At 37.9% G+C, this 21,070-nt stretch overlaps 1 protein-coding gene and 1 long non-coding RNA gene across 2 annotated transcripts in view; both read right to left on the reverse strand.

The window, feature by feature from the left end:
• Positions 1-18,835, reverse strand: part of LOC143648439 (uncharacterized) — a 44,005-nt gene extending 25,170 nt beyond the window's left edge. The window contains exons 1-2 of the long non-coding RNA XR_013158551.1: positions 18,644-18,835; positions 16,152-16,307 (exon numbers count right to left, since the gene is read on the reverse strand). This is a non-coding gene — a long non-coding RNA (uncharacterized LOC143648439). The remainder of the gene's footprint in view (positions 1-16,151; positions 16,308-18,643) is intronic.
• CCDC54 (coiled-coil domain containing 54) lies at positions 17,504-18,645 on the reverse strand. Its single transcript, XM_077118495.1, has one exon. It carries the CDS (start codon positions 18,553-18,555, stop codon positions 17,569-17,571), a length of 987 nt encoding a protein of 328 aa, XP_076974610.1. The 5' UTR covers positions 18,556-18,645; the 3' UTR covers positions 17,504-17,568.
• Positions 18,836-21,070: the final 2,235 nt, after the last annotated feature.

The following is a 21,070-nucleotide window of genomic DNA, read 5'->3' on the forward strand; positions in this document are numbered from 1 at the left end:
GGGGCACAATGTCCTCTATATGTATGTTAGGTCGAGTTCATTGTCGTATTATTAAAGTTCTCAATGTCCTTATCGATCCTTTCTAAATGTTCTATCTGTTGATGAGAGTAGTGTATTGAAGTCTCTAACTATTATTGTAGAGATGTCTATTTCTGCCTCCAATTTTTGACTCATGTATTTTTATGCACCCTGGTTAGGTGCATAAATATTTATGATTATTGTTTCTTTTTGGTGGATTGCCCCTTTTATTACTATATAATATCTTTCTTTGTCTCATAACAGTTTTACATTTAAAGCCAGTTCTTTTATTTTCCATTACTGTTTGCATGGAATGTCTTCTTTCAGCCTTTCACTTTCAACCTATTTGTGTCCTTGGGTTTAAGGTGCATCTCTTGTAGTCCCCATATAGTTGGACCATACTTTTTTATTCATTCTTCCAATCTGTGTCTTTTGACTGTAGAATTTAATCCATTAACATTCAGTGATATACTTACTTCAATCATTCCACCCTTGGTTTTTATACATCTATGCTGGTTTGAAAGGATTTATGTACCCTAGAAAAGCCATGATTTAATCCTAAACAGTCTTATGGGAGCAATTGTTTCTCTTAATCCCTATTTAGCACTATAGGTTGGAGACTTGATTGGGTTATCTCCATGAAGATATGATTCAATCAGTGTGGGTATTAAACTTGATTAGATAGAGACGTGTCACCATCCATTCTATGTGGGGCTTGATTAGTTTACTGGAATCCTATAAAAGAGGAAACATTTTGGAAAAATTTGGAGATTCAGAGAGAGCAGAGAAGGATTACAGAATGCCACAGAACCACAAAGCAGAAAGTCCACCATCCAGTGAATTTTGGAGATGAAGAAGGAAAACACCTCCCAGAAAGCTAGTGGGGAAGTTGGCAGATGATGCCCTGTTCACCATGTGCCCTTCCAGCTGAGAGAGAAACCCTGACCATGTTCGCCGTGTGCCTCTCCACTTGAGAGAGAAACTCTGAACTTCATCAGACTTCTTGAACCATGGTATCTTCCCTGGATGCCTTAGATTGGACATTTCTATAGACTTGTTTTAATTGGGATATTTTCTCGGCCTTAGAACTGTAAACTAGCAACTTATTAAATTCCCCATTTTAAAAGCCATTCCATTTCTAGTATATTGCATTCCAGCAGCTAACATATATCTTATTTTTGTCTTGTTTTACTCCTTCAGTTATCTTTACTGATAATCTTCATTTCTACACTCTCCCCCAAACATCTCTCTCTCTCTCTCCAGTCTTTTCCTTTCAGCTGGTAGAATTCCCTTTAGTATTTCTTTTAGGGCAAGTCTCTTGTGGGTGGACTTTCTAAGTTTCTATTTATTTGTGAATATTCTGAGCTTTCCCTCATTTGTTTAAGGACAGTTTTGCTAGATAATGGATTCTAGGCTGGCATTTTTTCTCTTTCAGTACCTTAAATATATCATACCACCCCCTTCTCACCTCTGTTGTTTCTGATGAGAAATTGGCACTTAATCTTCTTGCTATTTCCTTGTATGTGATGACTCATTTTTCTTTTGCTGCTTTCAAAATACTCTTTTTATCTTTGGCATTTGGCATCCTCATTAGCATTGAAGTTGGTCTATAAGAGAGCAGGGCCACTGCACAAACTTTTGGAAAGGATGGGGCTGCTGCTCTATCAAGTCCCAAGGAGAAAATGTCATTTTCTGGATGATTTTCAGACCTGGAAATCTAATGAAGCATGCCTTATACTTTTCAGAGCTCTTTAGGTCCAGTGACCCTTGTTTTTCCTCCAGTTTCTCCCTATGGAAATGAGAATGTTGACTCTATTACTGTCCCTCCTTTGTATAGTGGAAACAGATAACTTGTTCTAAGTTTCACAGGTCCATTGCCTGAGGGGAATTTTGCCCTAGGACAGACCACGCCTGAACTAATTTTGATGATACTTTGTTCTTAATATTGTTACTGAAATGATTTCAGCCTTTTGTGATTTGTGATGGAGTGAATGTGCTTTGAATATAGAAAGAACATGTATTTTGGGGTCCAGAGGGTGGAGTGTGGTAGTTTGAGATTATTATATACCCCATAAAATCATGTTCTTAAATTTAGACCATTCCTCTGAATGTTGACCTGTTGTGGGTAGGACCTTTTGATTATGTTATTTCAACTGAGATGTGACCCTCCACTTTATTCCCCTTACTGGAATCCTTTATAAGATGATAGAGGACACACAAAAAACACAGAAGCTCAGAGAAGCCCAAGAGAAGCTAAGATATAAGGACATACCCACAGAAGCTGAGAGAGGAAGCCACAGAAGCCAGAAGCTGGAAACAACAAAATCTGGGAGAGAAGGACCAACAAGACATCACCACGTGCCTTGCTATCTGACAGAGGAGCCCAAGCTCACTGGTAACTGTTCTTCAGAGAAGGTATCATCCTGCTGATGCCGTGATTGGGACATTTTCACAGCCTTAGAACTGTAAATTTGTAAGCTGATTAAATTACCATTGTTAAAAGCCAGTCCAGTTCTGGTATGTTACATTTTGGCAGCTTCAGCAGAACAAAATAGGAGCTGAGAGGTCAATTAGGATAGAAATGAACATTTTCATTAACTTGGCAATATGCATGTCATTGGTGACTTACTGCTATAATTTAAATGCTAATAATAGGAGCCAAATTGGTGTGGGTTGAGAAATCAGTAGTAGCAGGGAATTGAACTTGCAGATATAACTATATATTTTGTAGCTGGGAGAATAGATTAGATTATAGCTAGACACTTCAGTCCAGTAAAATGTGTGTGTTTTTTTGATAGGAGAGACAATAGTATGTTTAAATGATAGTGAAAAGGGTCCAGTAAAGAAGGAGAGGTTGAAATTATGTGAGAGATAGTGGATATAATCCTGAGAGAGTGTGTCCTGAGAAAGTAGGAGAATGGGATTCATAGCACATATCAAGAGATTTTTCTATAAATAAAAGATACCTCTTATTAAGTAACGGTAGAAGAGAAGAAGATGATGAGAGTGAAGTTTAAAATATTTATTTAAATATAATACTCCTCTAGAAAGAATTATCTAAATGAAATAAGGTCATTTGCACATATACCTCCAGAGTTTGAAGCTAATATCTGTATAATTGGAAGATTGAAGTGTAAGAGAGCAACTGTGTTTGCCTTCCTACTAGGGTAGTGTTTAAGAGCTAAGGTACCATAATCTTATTTGAAGTTGGTTGATATATATATATGACATATGTATATATGACTTTATTGGTCTGGGACCTAGGAGAACTAGAGAAGCCATATAGACCACATGCTATGCATACTGCTGTTCTCACTCTGCCACATGGTCCCAAGATGAGCTCACAAGTACCCAGAAAACATAAAATAAAGGCAGATGGGTACAAAAGAACCATGAAAATAATCCTGATGTATTGGAAGACCTTACCTGGCTTGAATAGCACTCTAAGGCCATTTTTCACTCCTGTTCCATACACCACAGGAATAGAAAGGTTCACTAAACCCCTAAGATGCAGAGGTGATTTTGACTGTAATAATGGCAATGATAATGTGTCATTAAGAATTACATTTGGCTGCAAATAACAAAAAAAAATCCAATCGTGTTACCTTTAAAAAACAGGGGTTTGTTTCCACACTGTTAAGTTCAGAGATAGAAGTTGCTGGTGTTTGTTCAGTGACTCAGCAACACCAAGGCAGGCATGTCTGTTATTCTCTTTAAGGCAAGAGGAATCAACTGCCTCAGAATTCCCTCCAGCAAATCTCTGTTTGCATTGGAGGCTAAGTACACAAATGAGGCTGAGAAACTTGATATTTGACTTTGTAGCCAATACAGTTAGAGGCATTTGCCATATGGCTTTTGGATAATTCAACCAATAGAATTGTCTATTCAGTCTGTCACTGAATAAAAGTCAAGAGGATATCCCATGGGATATGGTAGTTCTCAAGGAGAAGAAATCACTGAATCATATGGTAGTAGCAGTAGGAAGCCATGGCCAGGGTCCAGCCAGAGGAGGCACGTATGGCCACATAGCCTTGGTTTTAAGAGACTGAAAATACCAGGATGGGTGGCATCTACAAAATGAGAAGTGGAAACAGCAAGGTAACAAAAACTCTGTGAGATTCTAAGCCATTCCCATAGAAATCTCAGGATAATATCCTATCTGTTTTCCTCACCAACATATTATCAAATACTTAGTGTGGTGCCTGGTATATATTGGTCTCTCACTGGTTAATTGTGAAATGATTTATGAATGCATGTATTATCTAAGACCATTGTGAGATAGACCCCAAAATGATAGTAGGTAGGAACCTGCTTTTGCCTTGCTCAATTTGGACTTTGTTTCGCCAGAGTTGGGTAGATTTTGCAAATTAAAATGGTGAATTTTCACAGACCCTGGGGAAGGACATAGCCTCTTAAATTTCCTTTCTGATATATGCTCTGGCTTATTTAAAAGAAACACACAGGGCAGGCCATGGTGGCTCAGCAGGCAGAGTTTTCGCCTGCCATTGCCAGAGACCTGGGTTCGATTCTCGGTGCCTGTCCATGCCAAGAAAAAAGAAACACAGAATTGGGAAGTTGGAATGGAGAGAAGTGTCAAGGCTCTACCCAACTGCAATTCTCATGCACTTCGGGGATTGAAAACAAATGTACTATGAAGACCCATCTAGCATAGCCAGCCCCATCACATCCCTGCTGGCTTTCTCGTCCAAAGATATTCTGCACATTCAGTTAACAAGGGATAAGAAGACTTGGCTGGGGGAAAAGATCACTCTGACTAAAGATTCCATTTATCTGTAGACTGAGCTTCTTTTAATGAAGTTAAAGAGAAATGTATCTGAGGCTGCTCAGCTCTTGGACCCATTTAGATGAGTCATAGTGATCTGAATCTTTCTAATGTTTTCAGTCTTAGGCTGCTTAGTCATGTAATATCCCCCAAATTATAAATCCATTTAAATTGATTTTTAAATTGTGGAAGTTCAAAACGTAAGAATATTTTTAAAAACAGAATATAGAGGGAAAACATGAATGCTGTCTTATCTCAGATTCAATGATTTCCCCAAATCTGAAATTGTAGCATAGTTATTTTGCCCATGGCATTCTGGGCTTTCTTACTTTTCATTGTTGTGGATGACAGAGTTATGACCAGTGTTTCTGCAAACCATGCTTAGTCTAGAAATAATTTTCAGCAAACTGGGAAAACAACAACAAAAATCCCACCTCCCAATTCACCAGGACCTGGCATCATGGGGCTGAGAAAACCTTCTTGAACAAAAGGGGGAAAAGAGAAATGAGACAACATAAAGCGTCAGTAGCTGAGAGATTTCAAACGGAGTCAAGAGGTTGTCCTGGAGGTTGTTCTTATGCATTATATAGTTATCCCTTTTTAGTTTATGGTATATTGGAGTGGCTGGAGGGAAGTACCTGAAACTGTTGAGCTGTGTTCTGGTAGACTTGATTCGTGAAGACAATTGTAAGACTAAATAGCTTTTACAATGTGACTTTGTGATTGTGAAAACCTTGTGTCTGATGCTCCTTTTATCCAGGATATGGACCCATGAGTAAAAAAGATATGGCTAAAAAATAAACAAATAATGGGGGGATAAGGGGTAAAATAAACTGAGTAGATTGAAATACCAGCGGTCAATGAGAGGGCAGGGTGAGGTGTATGGGATATAAGAGCTTTTTCTTTTTTCTTTTTATTTATTTTTCTAGAGTGATGCAAATGTTCTAAAAATGATCAGGGTGATGAATACACAACTATGTGATGCTCTTGTGAGCCATTGATTGTAAACCATGTTAATTGACTGTGTATGTGTGAAGATTTGTCAAAAATATTTTTTGAAAATCCCTCCTCCCTCTACTTAGAAATTAAAAAAGAAAAAAAAGTTGTTTGAAACGACAAAGGGACCAGAATATTAGAGCAAACAAAAAGAAGAAAATTAAATTAAGACCCTTTTTCATACATTTTCTCAGGATGGAGTTCTTTCCTCAGTTGAGAGACTATAATAAATGAATAAAATAAAAATAGTAAGCAAGTAAAAACTGTAAGGCCTGGCCCAGTAGCCTTTGGCTGGAAGGCCTCTACCCGAACTAAAACCGTGAATACCCGGGCATACAGCTGTTCAAACTCAGCCAGTCAGGACCTGCCCTGACAAACAAAGGACCCCCACTGCACACGGCCTGTAGTTATGCCCCCTCCCCCACCACGGCGGTAGCTCTGCCCCTGGCCCTAAAGCACGGGGAAACTCCTAACCTACCACAGGAGGCCCTGTAGGCATCGTCAGCACCCCCCACTAGTGAGCCTCTATCTAACCCAGCTGCTCCTAGGGGGGAGCAACTTCCCCAGCCCGCACCTTGAGCCCCCGGACCCGGGAACCTCGCCCCAGGACAAAAAAATTTTAAACTCGGACTCAGTTTCTCTGATTTTTCAGTAGGCTACCATTTAAAACCTGACAAAAACAAGTACAACTAAAGTTATTTCCCCACCCAAATTAGTTGTTTGACTTACCTGCTCTTGAAATTCATGCTAAAGTATATTCAGTTGTCATTACTGTACGACATAAATTCCATAATAAAAATTTCATCCTATATTAAAAAATGAGGATGGAGGAAAAAAAGAAAGGCATATGAGAGTAGCAGAGGGAAGTTGACCAAAAATGGAGGAAGCTGTGTTTAGGAAAATAGACATTTGGACTCCTCTAAACAATGACTCTGAGTGGAGAGACAGCTCAGGTTCAGATATGCAACTTTCAGCTGCCAAACAACGGGACGATCCAAAGGTGAAGTGTAGTTGCTGGCCTGTTTAGGACACAGAAATCAGGACCTGGGGAATAGGGATTGGGGGATGGGGGCTGTGACGGAGGGCTGCCGTGGGGTGGTATGAAGCAGGAGTAAACCCACGTGAGGAAGGTGGGGCAGGAAGCCAGGGATATCTGGTGGCAGAATCAGGAAGAAAATGGAAAGGCCAACTCTGAAGTTAATGGACTGTAGTTCTGAGTAGGAGTCACAACTGCATGTAAACTTTGGCTGGCAAGTGAATATACTGTGTAAACACAGGGGCTGCCTCCACCATCCTGAGCAACACTGAGAGACAGGGAGGAAAAAGGGAGAGACACAGAGAGACAGAGAGGAGCAGAAGCAAAAGGGCAACAGGAAACCCACAGGTGGAAACAGAAGCACTTAATCAAAAACACAGGCAAAGAGACAGGAGGAGAGAGATACTTCCAAGTTTTCAAGAAGCTGGCAAGAAGGAAGATACTAGGCTTTACATTAAGTACCTTAATACGTTTTTCTGTTAAACTTTTTTTCTTTTTGAATGATAGGCTTTGCAATAAGTTATTACTATCCTTTAAAACTCATATACGCTACTTAAACATTATTCACAGCACTTTAACTTTTAAAAAATACTTACATATTTAGAGGTATCATCTGAGGCTTCTGACAGAAGTGGGAATGGTGGTGCTTATTGTTATTTTTACTATTTTTTGAGCTGTAGCTCGAGTAACCAGGACAATATCACTGACGATAGGCAAGGAAATTAATCAAAGGATTAATTTGCTATCAAATATATATACATTGCCATATGATATTAGCATCTGATGGCTGATATGCTCAGATAATAGTAGATCACATTCAAGTATAAGTTAAGGTTTTGAAGATAATGAAACAAGGACTGTGAGAACTGGGGAAGGAGACTTTGGTTGAGTAATAGTAATGAAGGATTTTTTTATTCTTGATCAACTCATTATAAAACATCGGGACACCAAACAGAGGGTGAGAGGCACTGGTGTCTCTGACTACCAGACCAATGCACTTTCCCCTACATCTTGCTATTTCTTTAGAAGTCAGAATCTGAGAATAAACTGTGACCTAAAGTACACCAGACCAACATCTGGAGACCTGGATTCTTGTTCAGACTCTCATAAGCTGCGTAACTTTAGACAAGTAACTTTTCCCACCAGATCTGTTTCCTCCTCTGTGAATTGGACTAAATTTCTAGGTCTCAATTTTTTTTCTGCTCAACACACTGGACTGCTGCTGCCTATCCCACTCAGAATATAGAATTATGTGGAGCATTTAAGTACTAATGTGTCCATCTTAGGTGCTGAGCTAATTGCTTTTCCTCATTCCATCCTTAGCATATAATTTTGTATTATATTCTATTATTATCCCAAATTGAGAGACAAGAAAATAATCTCAGATAATTGAAGAAATTTATCAAGACCACACCCCTAGAGAGTAGCATAGCCTTGGCTATTCCGGCTTATCCGACATCTCAGTGCTTGCGCATAGTTCCTAAACAATGCTGCTCCTTATAGTTGTGATTCTCAAATGGAGTGGGGACAGGGTCATATACCCAAGTCTGCGGACATATCATGATGCTGGGGAAGGTTTAATTTGCAAACATCTGCCAGGAGATTTTAAACAGACCTTTAAATATGAACCTCTACTTGAATATTACTGAGCTAAGCAATCTTTAGGCTTCTTTTCATAGCTAATCTTTTATGACCCTGGGATCCAGCTTCTGAGAAGAAAGGAGGCTTCTCTTGTTACCACCCAAAACAATGTTAAATCTAGTAAATTCCATCGTTTTCTGCTTTCCTCTAACAGCCTGTGTGAATTTTCCAGTCAAATTTCACCTACTTTGTCTCCTTCAATAACTCATTATTTTCAGTGCCACCTCTGATCAGCAACTTCCTTGTCAGCTCTGATCTGCCATCTGATCATACCTCTGCGATAACATATTGAAAATGCCAGCTGGGTCACCAAGGGTGCTCTTCTAATTAGGCTGCCAAAGGCGTAATTTCGTTAATATCGCTATAACAACAAATAACCATGTCACTGATGGCTGTGAACCAATTACAGCCTGTACATCAAGCAGTTATTATCTTGGTGTTGGCAAAAGTGAGTTGACTGAGGGTCACCCTAAATGAGACTGGAACCCACATTTTGCTTCTCTGAATTCTGAACTGTACCACACCTTCCATCATGGTGTGTCCTGTGAGAGTGTGGCTTATGAAATGACTAGTGGAATGCAGGATCAGCATCAGACCATCACCTGAGCACGTTTTTTTTTTCCAGCTCTCCATTCCATAGAGAACATGTTAGATAGAACATCAAATACTTTTATGTTGTAAAATAATTTACTATTATTTTTTTCTTTTTTTAAAATATTTTGATTGCTAAAACAACATACAAACACAAACATTCTTAACATACAAACATTTCATACGTGGTGTACAATCAATGACTCATGATATCATCACATAGGTGTCTATTCATCACAATGATCATTTTTTAGAACATTTGCATCACTTCAGAAAAAGAAATAAAAAGAAAAACGAAAAAACTCATGCATAACATACCCCTTACCCCTACCTCTCATTGACCACTAGTATTTCCATTTACCCAATATATTTTAACCTTTGTTCCCCCATTATTTATTTTTTTATCCGTATTTTTTACTCATCTGTTCACACCCTAGATAAAGGGTGCATCAGACACAAAGTTTTCATAATCACATTGTAAACATTATACCTTCATATAATCATCTTTAAGAAACAAGGCCACTGGAACGCAGCTCTACAGTTTCAGGTACTTCCCTTTAGCCACTCAAATATACCACAAAACTGAAAAGTGATATCTATATAATACATAAGAATAACCTCCAGGATAACCTTTCGACTCTGTTTGACTCTCTCAGCCACTGACACTTTATTTTTTCTCATTTCTCTCTCCCCCTTTTTGGTCAAGGAGGTTTTTCTCATTTCCTTGATGCCAGATCCCAGCTCATCCCAGGATTTCTGTCGCACATTGTCAGGGAGATTTACACCCCTGGGAGTGATGTCTCATGAGGGCAGTGGGTTCATTTTGTCAGCTTAGAGAGAGAGACCATATCTTAGCAAAGAAAGAGGTTCTCTGGGGGTGACTCTTAGGCCTAATTTTAAGTAGGCTTAGCCTATCCTTTGCAGGAATGAGTTTCGTAGGGGTGAACCCCAAGACTGGGGGCTAGGCCTATTAATTTGGTTGTCTCCATTGCTTAAAGAGTATCAGAAATTCTCCAAATAGGGAAATCGAATCTTACTCCTTTCTCCTCATTCCCCTAAGAGGACCCTGCAAATACTTCTTTATTCATTGTCCAAATCACTCTGGGATTTTTGTGGGCATCACACTAACCTGGACAAACCAACAAAATTTCATGCCCTATTCAAGATTCCCTGTACTTATGGTGTTCAACTAAATACAAATTAAATTAGGAAATGCGCTACCCAAAATGTAAATTTGGCACCAGATAAACATCTCTCCCTTAGTCTTACACAGAAGTTGAAGTTTTAAGATGTGGATGATATCATCCTTTACCCGATCTTCTGATATACCTTAGTCCTATCCAGATCAGCTTCATTCATATCTCTACTTGATGTCTGATCACTTTTACAACTTTTTAAACAGTTCCTATATGAGGTACTGCTGACTTCCATAGCTTCGGAGCTCTTTACTCTGAGTCTCAGGTGTCATATAAATACCCGAAGTTTCTGGGAAAGTCCAGGTCATATACCAACAACTTAGTATTCTCAGAATTTAGAATTAACAATTACACTGCCTGAATATATGCAACTACTGTAAGAGCTTACAATCTAGGACCCTTTATAATAAGTCGCAACCTGATAACCCATGCTCTTATCTTTAGTTCACTGAATTTTTATATTATAGTTAGTCCATATGATTGAGGCATAATAATATTTGTCTTTTTGTTCCTGACATTTCATTCAATATATGGCTCTTAAGGTTCATTCATTTAGTTGCATGCCTCACAACTTCATTCCTTCTTGCAGCAGCTCAGTAGTCCACTGCATGTATATACCATAGTTCCCCCTTTCATTCCACCTGAGCACATTTTCATGTGTTTTGTTTCCTATATTAGATAAGAACTGGGGAGAGGAAAAGCATCTAAAATACATGAGACCCTTGACTAAAGGAAAAGACTGGAAGAATCTGGATGACACCCACTCCTGGAAGCTTGGGCAAATTCCTTAGAGCTGAATTGTAACTGAGGGTACAAAAAGGGTGACCACCACATTTTATTAAATTGCCTGAAGAGGTGCTGCCTATTTTAGTATTTTAAGAGCACATGGCATAGTAGCTTTCCTCTGCCTGTTAAGAGCACATGGCATAGTACCTTTCCTCTACCTGGTAGGAATGTCCTTACTATATGAAGGGCTGCACCTCAGCTTTGTTTCTCCCTCCTACTCAGGGTTTGCATCCTTCTCTCTGGATGCCTCTGACTGGTTAATTCTCCGCACATCCCATACTCCACACCCTTGTATCTCAGGCTTTAAGCAAAAAAAAAAAAAAAATGGGATGCAGAAGAGGAAAGAGGAGAGGATGATCACACTATCCTATTTTTGCTACAAGAGGCTCTCTATAGCAATACTCTCCTACCTGTTTCATCTATCCAACCATTGCCCTCCTCCACCAACTTCCTCTACCGCTGATATTTCATACTTCGAAAAGGCTTGGAGTTTCATGCTCCCCCTCAAAACAGATATTTTCTAAACAGGTTGTATTTCAAAAGGCAAATAAGGGAACTTTTTGCCTCTACATTTTTTGCCTCTATGCTTGTCCCCACATCCTATCCATCTTTCCTTCACCATTCACTGAGCAGCACTATATACCGGGAACTATGCTAAGTGCTTTATATATATGAAGTCTCTCCCTTTTCTTTTGGTTTTTAAACCTTCATCATTTAAAAGATGACTCTAGGCCCACTGCAGCCTTCGTCCCTGGCCTAGATTCTTATCAGTCACCCGAACTCTTGTCTCTTTCCTCACCCCAGAATGCCCCACCTCAGCTTCTCAGTCCTAGAGTTCCTGTCTCTGCCCCTGCTTAGACTTGGTACGTTGCTCCCCTGATGCCCAAGATGTCCCCTCTTTTCAGGGATCCTCAATCAGTAAAATTTTACCTCACTATTGGATAGGAGAGAACTTAAGGAGAATGGGGACTCTGGTCCAGCTCTTGTAGTTATTTTCCTGAATACACCTTAGCATTAGGAACACACAAATGCTTGATTCTATAGTTTCATGAATACCAACATCTCAGATACATTGTGGTTCAATCAGCTTTTGCAGGTTGACCAAAAAGTTCAACTCTAATATGCATTCTCAGTTGTAAACAACAGATTTACAAAAGACGTTTTGAGAAATATTTGGTTGATATGTTGGGGACCATCTATATTTTAAAGGAGCATAGAATTTACAACAAGTTGCATTTTTTGTGGCTTGAATAATTAACCTTAAGACATTGCTTTTAGGAATAGTGATGTCTTTTTCTAAATGGGACTTGAGTTGTGACTCATGAAAAAGTTCAATTCCATTTTAAATGAAACATGAAGATTCCCAATCCAAATCTAAGCAGCAAACCAGAATAATTGACAACTAGAAAGAACATAATTTGAAAGTATGTTCTTTCAAGACAGGATCAGTATCTTTTCATCTTTATTTCTTCATGCCTACCTCAGCTAGTTCCTGCCTTAGTCAGATTTCAATAAAAGTTTGGTGAATGATGTTTTTGAATGAACAGAATGCTCTTAGTGTTTGTAGATGCAAGCAAGTACTTCACACTGAGCTAAATTATTTATCTGAAGCTCAGCTACCCTCCTCCCACCTCCGCCCCCCCCCCCCCCCCACCAAATCCTTCTCTCTGTTGCTTACTTATATAGCGTGCAATTAAAGGTTGGAGAATGGCTGTTGCAGATGATGGAATGTTCGTTGAATGCCCAGACCAGGAGGAGAGTTTCCCACCCTGTCTTATTCTTATCACACTATCACTTTTGAGGGAGTCAAGTGTTGGTTTAGTGCTTTTGTATTTAGCCTGTCACTTTGTTCATTATTTGCCTGGGGCCCTTTATTGCTGGTAAAAGGAGGAAGAGTTCTGGATGTGAGCTCTCTTAAGGCAGGGCTCATTTCCTGTTCATCTTCATGCCTCCTATTTACATCTAGCCTAGAGAGGGAAGGAAACAACCACCACTTGTGAAGTATCTACTAAGTCAGACACTGCTCTGGGCTGATTACTTTAGTCAGCACCCAGCCTTATGCCATAAATTGTTTCCAGTTTTTAGAGTTGAGAAAACTGACGAATATGATGCTTGAGGAATTTGCCAAAATCACAACTTATTAAGGTCAGCACTGTGCACCCAACTTCTAGCACAGTGCCTGATACACGGTGAATGTGTAGTAAACAGGTATTCTCAGTTCTATTCTGCCTTGAAAGTCCTTGCTCTTTTCACTACTGAGGGCTGCCTCTCCAGTAAAGGTGTTTAATTTAATAGCGGCAACAACGGTTTGAAACGTTTTGGTGAAAGAATGATGTTACCAAGTTTGTAAACTGGTTTTCCAGTTTGACTAATACATATTATACACATTCATCTAACTATATTTAAACCCAATTTCTTCAGTAGAGCAGAATGGTGCTTTCTTTTCTTTTTTTTTCATTCATTCAAAAACCATCTACTGAGAACCTACCAATAAAACTAATTTTGATTTCAAGACACACAGGTAATTTGAACTACAAAACGTATAATTTCAGCATTTATGTGATTTACATTTAATACAGAAACAGAAATTGAAAAAAAAAAAAAACAGGTAGGTTCCTATCTCACCATAAAGATTTCATAGTTTTGTGAGGGAGAAAGACATGTGAATACAAAATTACAATGTGGCAAAAAATACTGTGTTTGCATGTGTGCATGTTTGAGTATTTGTGTGTACATGTGTGGATACAGTATAGGGAACCTGGTGGGTTTGATGGAGTCCCCAGTTCTGCCTTAGAGAGACTGGGGTAGAGGGTAAGGATCAAGAAATTGTCCCTCAGAAAAAACAAACAAACAACAACAACATTCAGGCTCATACCCAAATGACAAATTACTCTTGATTAGCCAGATGAAAGAAGGACATCCAAGATGATAAGAGCAGCAAGCACAAAAATACAAAATTAAAAAAAATTTGCAAGACATTTGTGTGGTGGATGTTGGAGTGCATGTAAAGTTGTAATGGGACAATGAAAATGAAAAAAGTAATATTCATAAATACCATTTATATCATACTTACTGTAAATCATTTAGATTGTTAAGATCTTTGCACAATAGTCTTCATTGTGATTGACAGTAACCTATGACTGTTATTTTTATTGTAAGAATTTAAGCTTTGGCTTTAGTCTAAGTTCATCCAGAAATGATAGAGCAAGCTCTTGGATCAGATCAGTTTGACATCAAAGCCTTTTTGCTTTACCACTTTACCACTATGGATCACTACCTTCCAAAAGCAAAGGGGAGAGAATGGAAAGAGCTTATGTAGGTTCTGCTGAGAAACTGGCATTTTATTCTCCTATATTTGAACCATATTTTAGAAAATCCACCCTATTCGACATGGAGCCCGTACATCCTGAAAGCTGAGCTGTCAAGCAGGAAGCCTTTTATTCATAAAGATGAGATATTTTTAAGGCCTGAACCAAAACTGTTGAATTGGGTCAGAAATGGAAGGAATTTAATGAATTGTTGGAAGACAAAAATGACAAGACTTGGTGAAAGGGAAAAGAGAGTTTAACAATAAGGATAACTCAGATTATAGCACCGTTAACTATAGGGGTTGCTGGAGAAGATATGAGTTTGGGACAGGAGAGAGAAGGGTTATTATGGTTGATTGTGAGATTTCTATGGATATCCAAGTGGAAAAGTAGTCACTTGGAACTAGAGCTCAGGAGGTCACAGGAAAGGATGAGTTAGGAGTCATTTAATTTGGGTGCCATCAAAGCCATCAATATTTTAAAGGCACGATTATTGGCAGAGGAATCATCTAAGAAAACTGAGAAGGATTTACAACATGATGGGAGGAGAACAAGAAGAGAGAGCATGCTATAGAGAAGTCATGATCCCCTGAGCAGTGGAAAACTGGAAAAGGAGGATATGGGGACAGAGAGGACTGGCCTCCCATTCAAAAAGGGTGATGAGAAATCAGCAAGAGAAGAAGAGAACTAAGGAAAAACACAAACAAGGGCGTATTGTGTAGGCTGAGTACCAAGACTGGTAGATACCTTTGAGGATAAAGGAAAGATGGGGAGTAACTGACGAAGGACTTGTAAGTGCCTGGAGGACAAATGTGGACAAGATACCACTTCCTCTAAGCCAGGTGGGAAGGACAAAAACTGGATGGAGAGGTAAGTAAAGTTCTAAGTGAGACTAGGGAAAATTTTATTTGTGCACATATAGTTGCAAGCTGAGTTAATAATTTTAATAAGTCATGTGAGATCTTTTATAGGTGATAAAGATAAATAATTGACTCAAATATGAATCCTCCATTTCCTCACAGAGATTTATATGAATTAACAGGGCAAGCAGAGTCATCTCTAGAGGAAATTCGAAGCCCTGAGAAAATCATGTGGAGTCAGTCCTTCTCCCCTTCTCTCCCTTTAACAGTCTTATGTATGTAAAAACAGGTTAAGATGAACACTATGGGCATCTCAGAAGAGAAGAATTAGATCCGTTAGAACTGATAACCTGTCAGTACATTATGTTTATATCATGCTTGGTGGCTTTTATTTCCCTTGTTCCCAAGCAGCTCTGGCTCCTGTGCTCTTGTTTATGTTTTTCTTTCTGCCTGATAACGCTGCCCTGACCGCCTCCTCCTTACCCATATTATGTCTCATCAACTCCCTTTCTTGTCTAAAGCATTTTAAAAATATTACCCTTTGTTGCCCATCCCCATCTAACATGCAGTAGGATTATGTGTGTACAATTTTATTGTTCTCACTCAATGTTAAGGGCCTACAGCACAGGACTGTCTTCTGCTTTTTCTTTTATCCTCCATGATCCCTTGCACTTAGTGAACAACGAAGAAATATTTATTATATGTACTGATTCCCTTTTTATACATGACAGAATAAGCCTAGTTGAGATTAAATACTAGCGTTTGTAAGTGTAGGATTTGGACAGTTTGGAAGTTAGGACTCCTGAGTGCCAGATTGTGTTCTTTTCCCTAAACATTAAGCTTCTCCAGAAACTTAAGTGCTGTCAAAGGGGGTGTGTGAGGGGTGAAAAAGTGAAAGTATGCACTATTATACAGGGACTCAGATGACTCACATACATTAGCTGAGTCATTTCTCTCCCAGAAGCCACTGTGATGTCATTTGCCTACGTCATGCATGGTTCATCTTCCCTGATTCCTCTCCTCCTGTGAGGGTTACTCTTAGGATGCTGAACCAGGTTTCTGGCTGTTTATTAGGTATGTTTTTGTTGGTTACTAGACAGAGAGATTGGTAGGGACTTTAGCAAAGCAATACTTTCAAAGCAGTTATCCCATCCCTTTTACACATTGCCATATTTTAAGAGTTATGTACACATCTTATCTGTGAATTTATCAAGAAGGATAAAATAAATGTACTTGTAAATGAAAACAATTGCCATGTATATTTACTTCAATTTGCATCAGACAAAATTGTGTCTTTATTATCTTCATAGTTCTTTAGTTTCCTTTATACCCACGTTAGCTCCTTTTCCTTCATTGGATCTGGGTTTTTTTCAGCTAGTTGCCAAAGCCCCCTTTCAAATTAACTGAGAATCATTAAAAGTAGTATATTTACCAAGAATATTTGTATTTTAGCAGCATATGACCCGAAAGGAATGATTACTGGAGTCATTTACAAAGCAGTGAAGGAAATACTTTTTGGCAGTTATCTTGCACATTTAGAAAAATTACATTGAGATGTCAATGACCTATTAAATCTAAAAGATGAAGGCCATCCTGGATAGATAACATATGGTTTTTACAAAAACAAAAAAAAATCGTTTAAGTGTCTATGGTATTATAATGTTAGGACTTAACTTGGTTCTCAAATCCATCTTTAGATTTACCTTTCCTCTGAATCAGACGTATAGCACATGGCATTTTTCTCATTTCATGAAAATATAAAACTATCCAGTACCATATTTGGCCTCTCCCCATTATCTAATTAATTATTTTACAGAGTGAAGCTGAAGTTGAAAAAAATAAAAATCTGATCTTTGGAATTAATATTTTCCTCTCAATAACTTGTCTTTTCTATGACCATTTTTATAATGCTAACTTTAGCAGCCTTGAAAATAGGTATCTTTTTCACTCTATACCATTGAAAAATTTCATCAATTAGATTGTGACTGGTATCATAAATCATATTTTCAGAGGCCCCTAGGGTAAGAATGTTTAGAAAACTGACAAGAGGCCTACCAAATATGTTTTATCTTTCCCTTGTTCCTATTCATTCCCTGCTTCCACTTATCTGTGAAAATGGGCAGTGGATGAGTCCTCATGAATTGCCTTTGAGAAGACAAAAACTTTGACAAGAGATAGGTTACAACAGTCTACTGGTTTTAAAAGCCTTAACTTCCTGCGGATGTATAGAACTGTCAAAAGAGTGGGCCATAGTGAGAAAACTATGAAGGAATTCACAGCCATGCAAAGATATTTGAATGCTTGGAACGACCAAGTTGCATTTATTTTGGGTCAAGCAAGGTACAGAATAACTCTATAGTCGAGTTATTTCTTCATCTGAGGAACCAAAAAGGTAGTAAATGTAGTTGAAAACAGAGAGACAGATTGTGGTCAAGCTCTCAATGGGCCTGGCAAAAGGATAATACTTCTGGGTTATGATCTGTGGTTCCTCAGGAAGGAAGACTGGCCTGGAAAGAAGCCACTGAATGAATTCCTCCAATTTGGTAGCACTCAGGAAAAATCTCCACTTTCCTCCATGAACAAAAGTTATCTTGACCCATGTACTAAAGTCTGGGTAAATATAAATATTTGACTTTGCTTTTTTAATGCTTCTTGATACATTTTGATGGCTGCTTGTCTTCAGAGTTTTAATTTTGGGAGAGATTGCTTTTTCTTTAAGATGGACAGGGGACCCTGCATAACTGGGCACTTCCTCTGGTTCTGCTGAATTGATTCTAGATTCTGTAGAGACCAATGTGTTCTTCAGAGTTTCTGTTTGTATAAATTTGTGAAGCAGTTCCATAATTTCTTTACCCTTTTCTCCCTCTAGAATCTCTAAACAATGTGAGCTGGAGCAAGAATTCTGGCATTCCAGTTCTGTCACTTGCTTCTTTAAAGCACTGATGTCTTCTTTTAGGGAGAAGATCTCATTAGTTAGGGTGCATCGCTTGTCTTCGTTAACATTCACCTTGGTTTCCAGTGACTCCATCTGCTTCTGATAAAGTTTAGTTTGTTCCTGAATTTTTGATACTGCAGTGACAATGTCAGCGATTTGGCTAAGGAGATTAATTTGGGCATTTTTAATATCTTGGAGCATTACTCTAAGATTCATTTCTTCATTGGTACTAATGCCATCCCGGTCACAATCATAGAAACTCATAGTTGGATATCTAATCAAGTCTGGGTGCTGGATCTTGCATTTATGGTAAACATTTTTGAGAGATCGTCTGATCTTAGAGAGATTTGAAGTCCACATCTGCCCAGCAGCAACTTTTACACTTTTGGTTTGAACCTTGTACATTTTTCATAATGAAACAAGAGACAAAATGTCAAGAAACCTGACCAAACAAGGAAGAAGCAATGTCAGAATGAAATAGACTTTCTCTTACAATTTGCTGGATGTCTTTCCTGGAAATATCGTGGAATGCCAGTTATTGGTAGCTTTCAGTTTGGAGACTATCAAAGGCAGCAGTGGGCACTCTTAGGTTGTTATCTTGTAGGGCAGCCCAACTAAAGAGCTCTGTGAAATAATGTCAACTGTATGGAACCCATCATGTGGTAATCATTGACCCAATGCTGATGTCACAATGAGAGCAATGCATTTTAAATCTAGGGCAGCAGTTCTCAAACTCTTAAAAACTCCTTTATACTCTTCAAATTATTGCACACCAGAAAGATCTTTTGTTTATGTGGGTTATATTTATCAGTATTCCATGTTAGAATTTAAAATTATGAAAGTCCTAAAATATTTGTTAGTTTACTTGACTAAAAAAATGAACTCATTACATGTTGTTTGAAGTTATATGTACCCCAGGAAAAGGTCATGTTCTTTTAATCCATTCCTGTGAGTGTAGACCTATTATGGGTTGGAACTTTTGACTAGGTTATTTCTATTGAGATGTGGCCCGCCTCATTATAGTTCGGTAAACAGAAGTGCTTTGTGCATACTCCTATTACGTTACATATAATATTAGGAAGATGAACTGAAGGATTGAGATTTGATAATTTAGAAGTTTTTACTTCATCATTAAGGACATTCTTAAGTGAAACTGCCATTTTCTTTTCCTTTTTCTTACTGTGATTGAATGGGATGAAGAAGACAATGCTAACTGGTATAGTTTGGTGACACTGACTTGATTTGTGCTAAAGTGCCAAGTGCTTTCCCATCAATACTTTTATGCTATCAGTGCAAATGTCAACACTGTGAATAAGGCTAACAATATCCTAGCATTAGTTTGAAAATATTTTTGCCCTCACAGTACCTTGAATGACGCCATTTGAAAACCAAACTGCCTTAGAGTTTAAATATAACATTATACATTCCTAGTGTTTCTTCTTATAGGTTTTCCTAAACAACAGTATATGACATCCAAACTCTTTGAAATATTAAATAATATTTTGTCCATTTTATATTGAGGCAAAAACTTAATTTTATTCTTTGGACACATAACTCATAGGTAGTAAGACAACATTTTGGAATTAAAATGACATAAACTCATCTGTCTCTCAAGATGTGGTCCCATTCTATTTAAGAGAATATTCCTTCTTCGATCAGCTCCAGTTCCAATCCTTTACTAAATGTTTCTTTGTCCTATGTGGTGCCTAATGGCAGGGCCAGCCTTGACCCAGGTTTTAGTATAAAGTCTGAATTTAGGCAAAAGTAATTTAAGAGTTTTTGTTCCATCAGTGGTATCTGGGATTTTGCCACATTCTATCTTTGAATTGCTGTTTAGTAATCTTTCCAAGACTTTTAGATGCTTGGCCAAGGCTATATTATCCATCAGGCACTACAGGCATAAGACCCGGGGTCTATGAAATTTACAAGGGCCAATAAAAATATTTGCAATCCAAAAGAAAAAAAGAACTGGCTCACAATACTAAAAGATTGAAACAATAAATGTTCAATTAAATGTCTACAAAATGTATTATCGTATCATCTTCATTAATTGTTAAGTTTACTATTAAAATTTCATTATATTTGAAGGCAATTTGTAGATAAGGTATTCACACTTTGCATGAATTCTTAATTAAAGGGATTCCTTGTAGCAATAATTTCCCTCCAGGCTAATAACAGCTAAGACTTATTTGGTGTATGCTAGATATTGTTTTAAATATGAGCTTATTTCACTGAAGTTCAGAGAAGTTAATAATTTTTCTATGGCAGTAGAGCTGAAAAATGGTCAGAGTCAGATCTCAAATCCATATACTCTGGCTCCAGAATCCATGTATTTAAAACTCTACTTCCCATGATCATGATAAAAATATGTATTATCTATTTATCACAACTCAGTAAGGCATGAACACTTTTCATTGTTTTAGAAAAGATGTCACTATTTATAGAAGAGGCATATTCTAATTAAAATTATTTGTTTTGCAACATGGGAAAGCTAAGGATTAAGTTGGTTACTGTATTTACCAGAGCTATTTGAAACAGAAATTTGAGAAGGCTTTGGAAGTTGAACTATCTCTAATTCAAGAAAATAAAAATGAACATTTAGAAGCTATTTTACTTTTTGGTAGTAATAGTATAACTGTTATGAAAAACAGACTTTAAAACATTCAACAAGGAGTATTCACATGTATATTGGATAATTTAATAAAAATAATTTTATAAAATGAATCTAGCAGGTATCTTCTTGATAAAATCATAAATCTGTCTGGGTTTTGGACTACTTATTTGTTAATGTTAAAGAAAGGAACACTGACCTGTTTGAGGCTTGTTAGGCAGTGAAATGCTGTAGTGGAAGGATATAACTCTGTTGATGTGGATAAAGTTATGAGAGCAGTAAAAAAGAATGAATAATGGGAAAAATGAC

This window comes from Tamandua tetradactyla, chromosome 10 (genome assembly GCF_023851605.1).
Source record: "Tamandua tetradactyla isolate mTamTet1 chromosome 10, mTamTet1.pri, whole genome shotgun sequence".
Classification (NCBI taxonomy): Eukaryota; Metazoa; Chordata; class Mammalia; order Pilosa; family Myrmecophagidae; genus Tamandua; species Tamandua tetradactyla.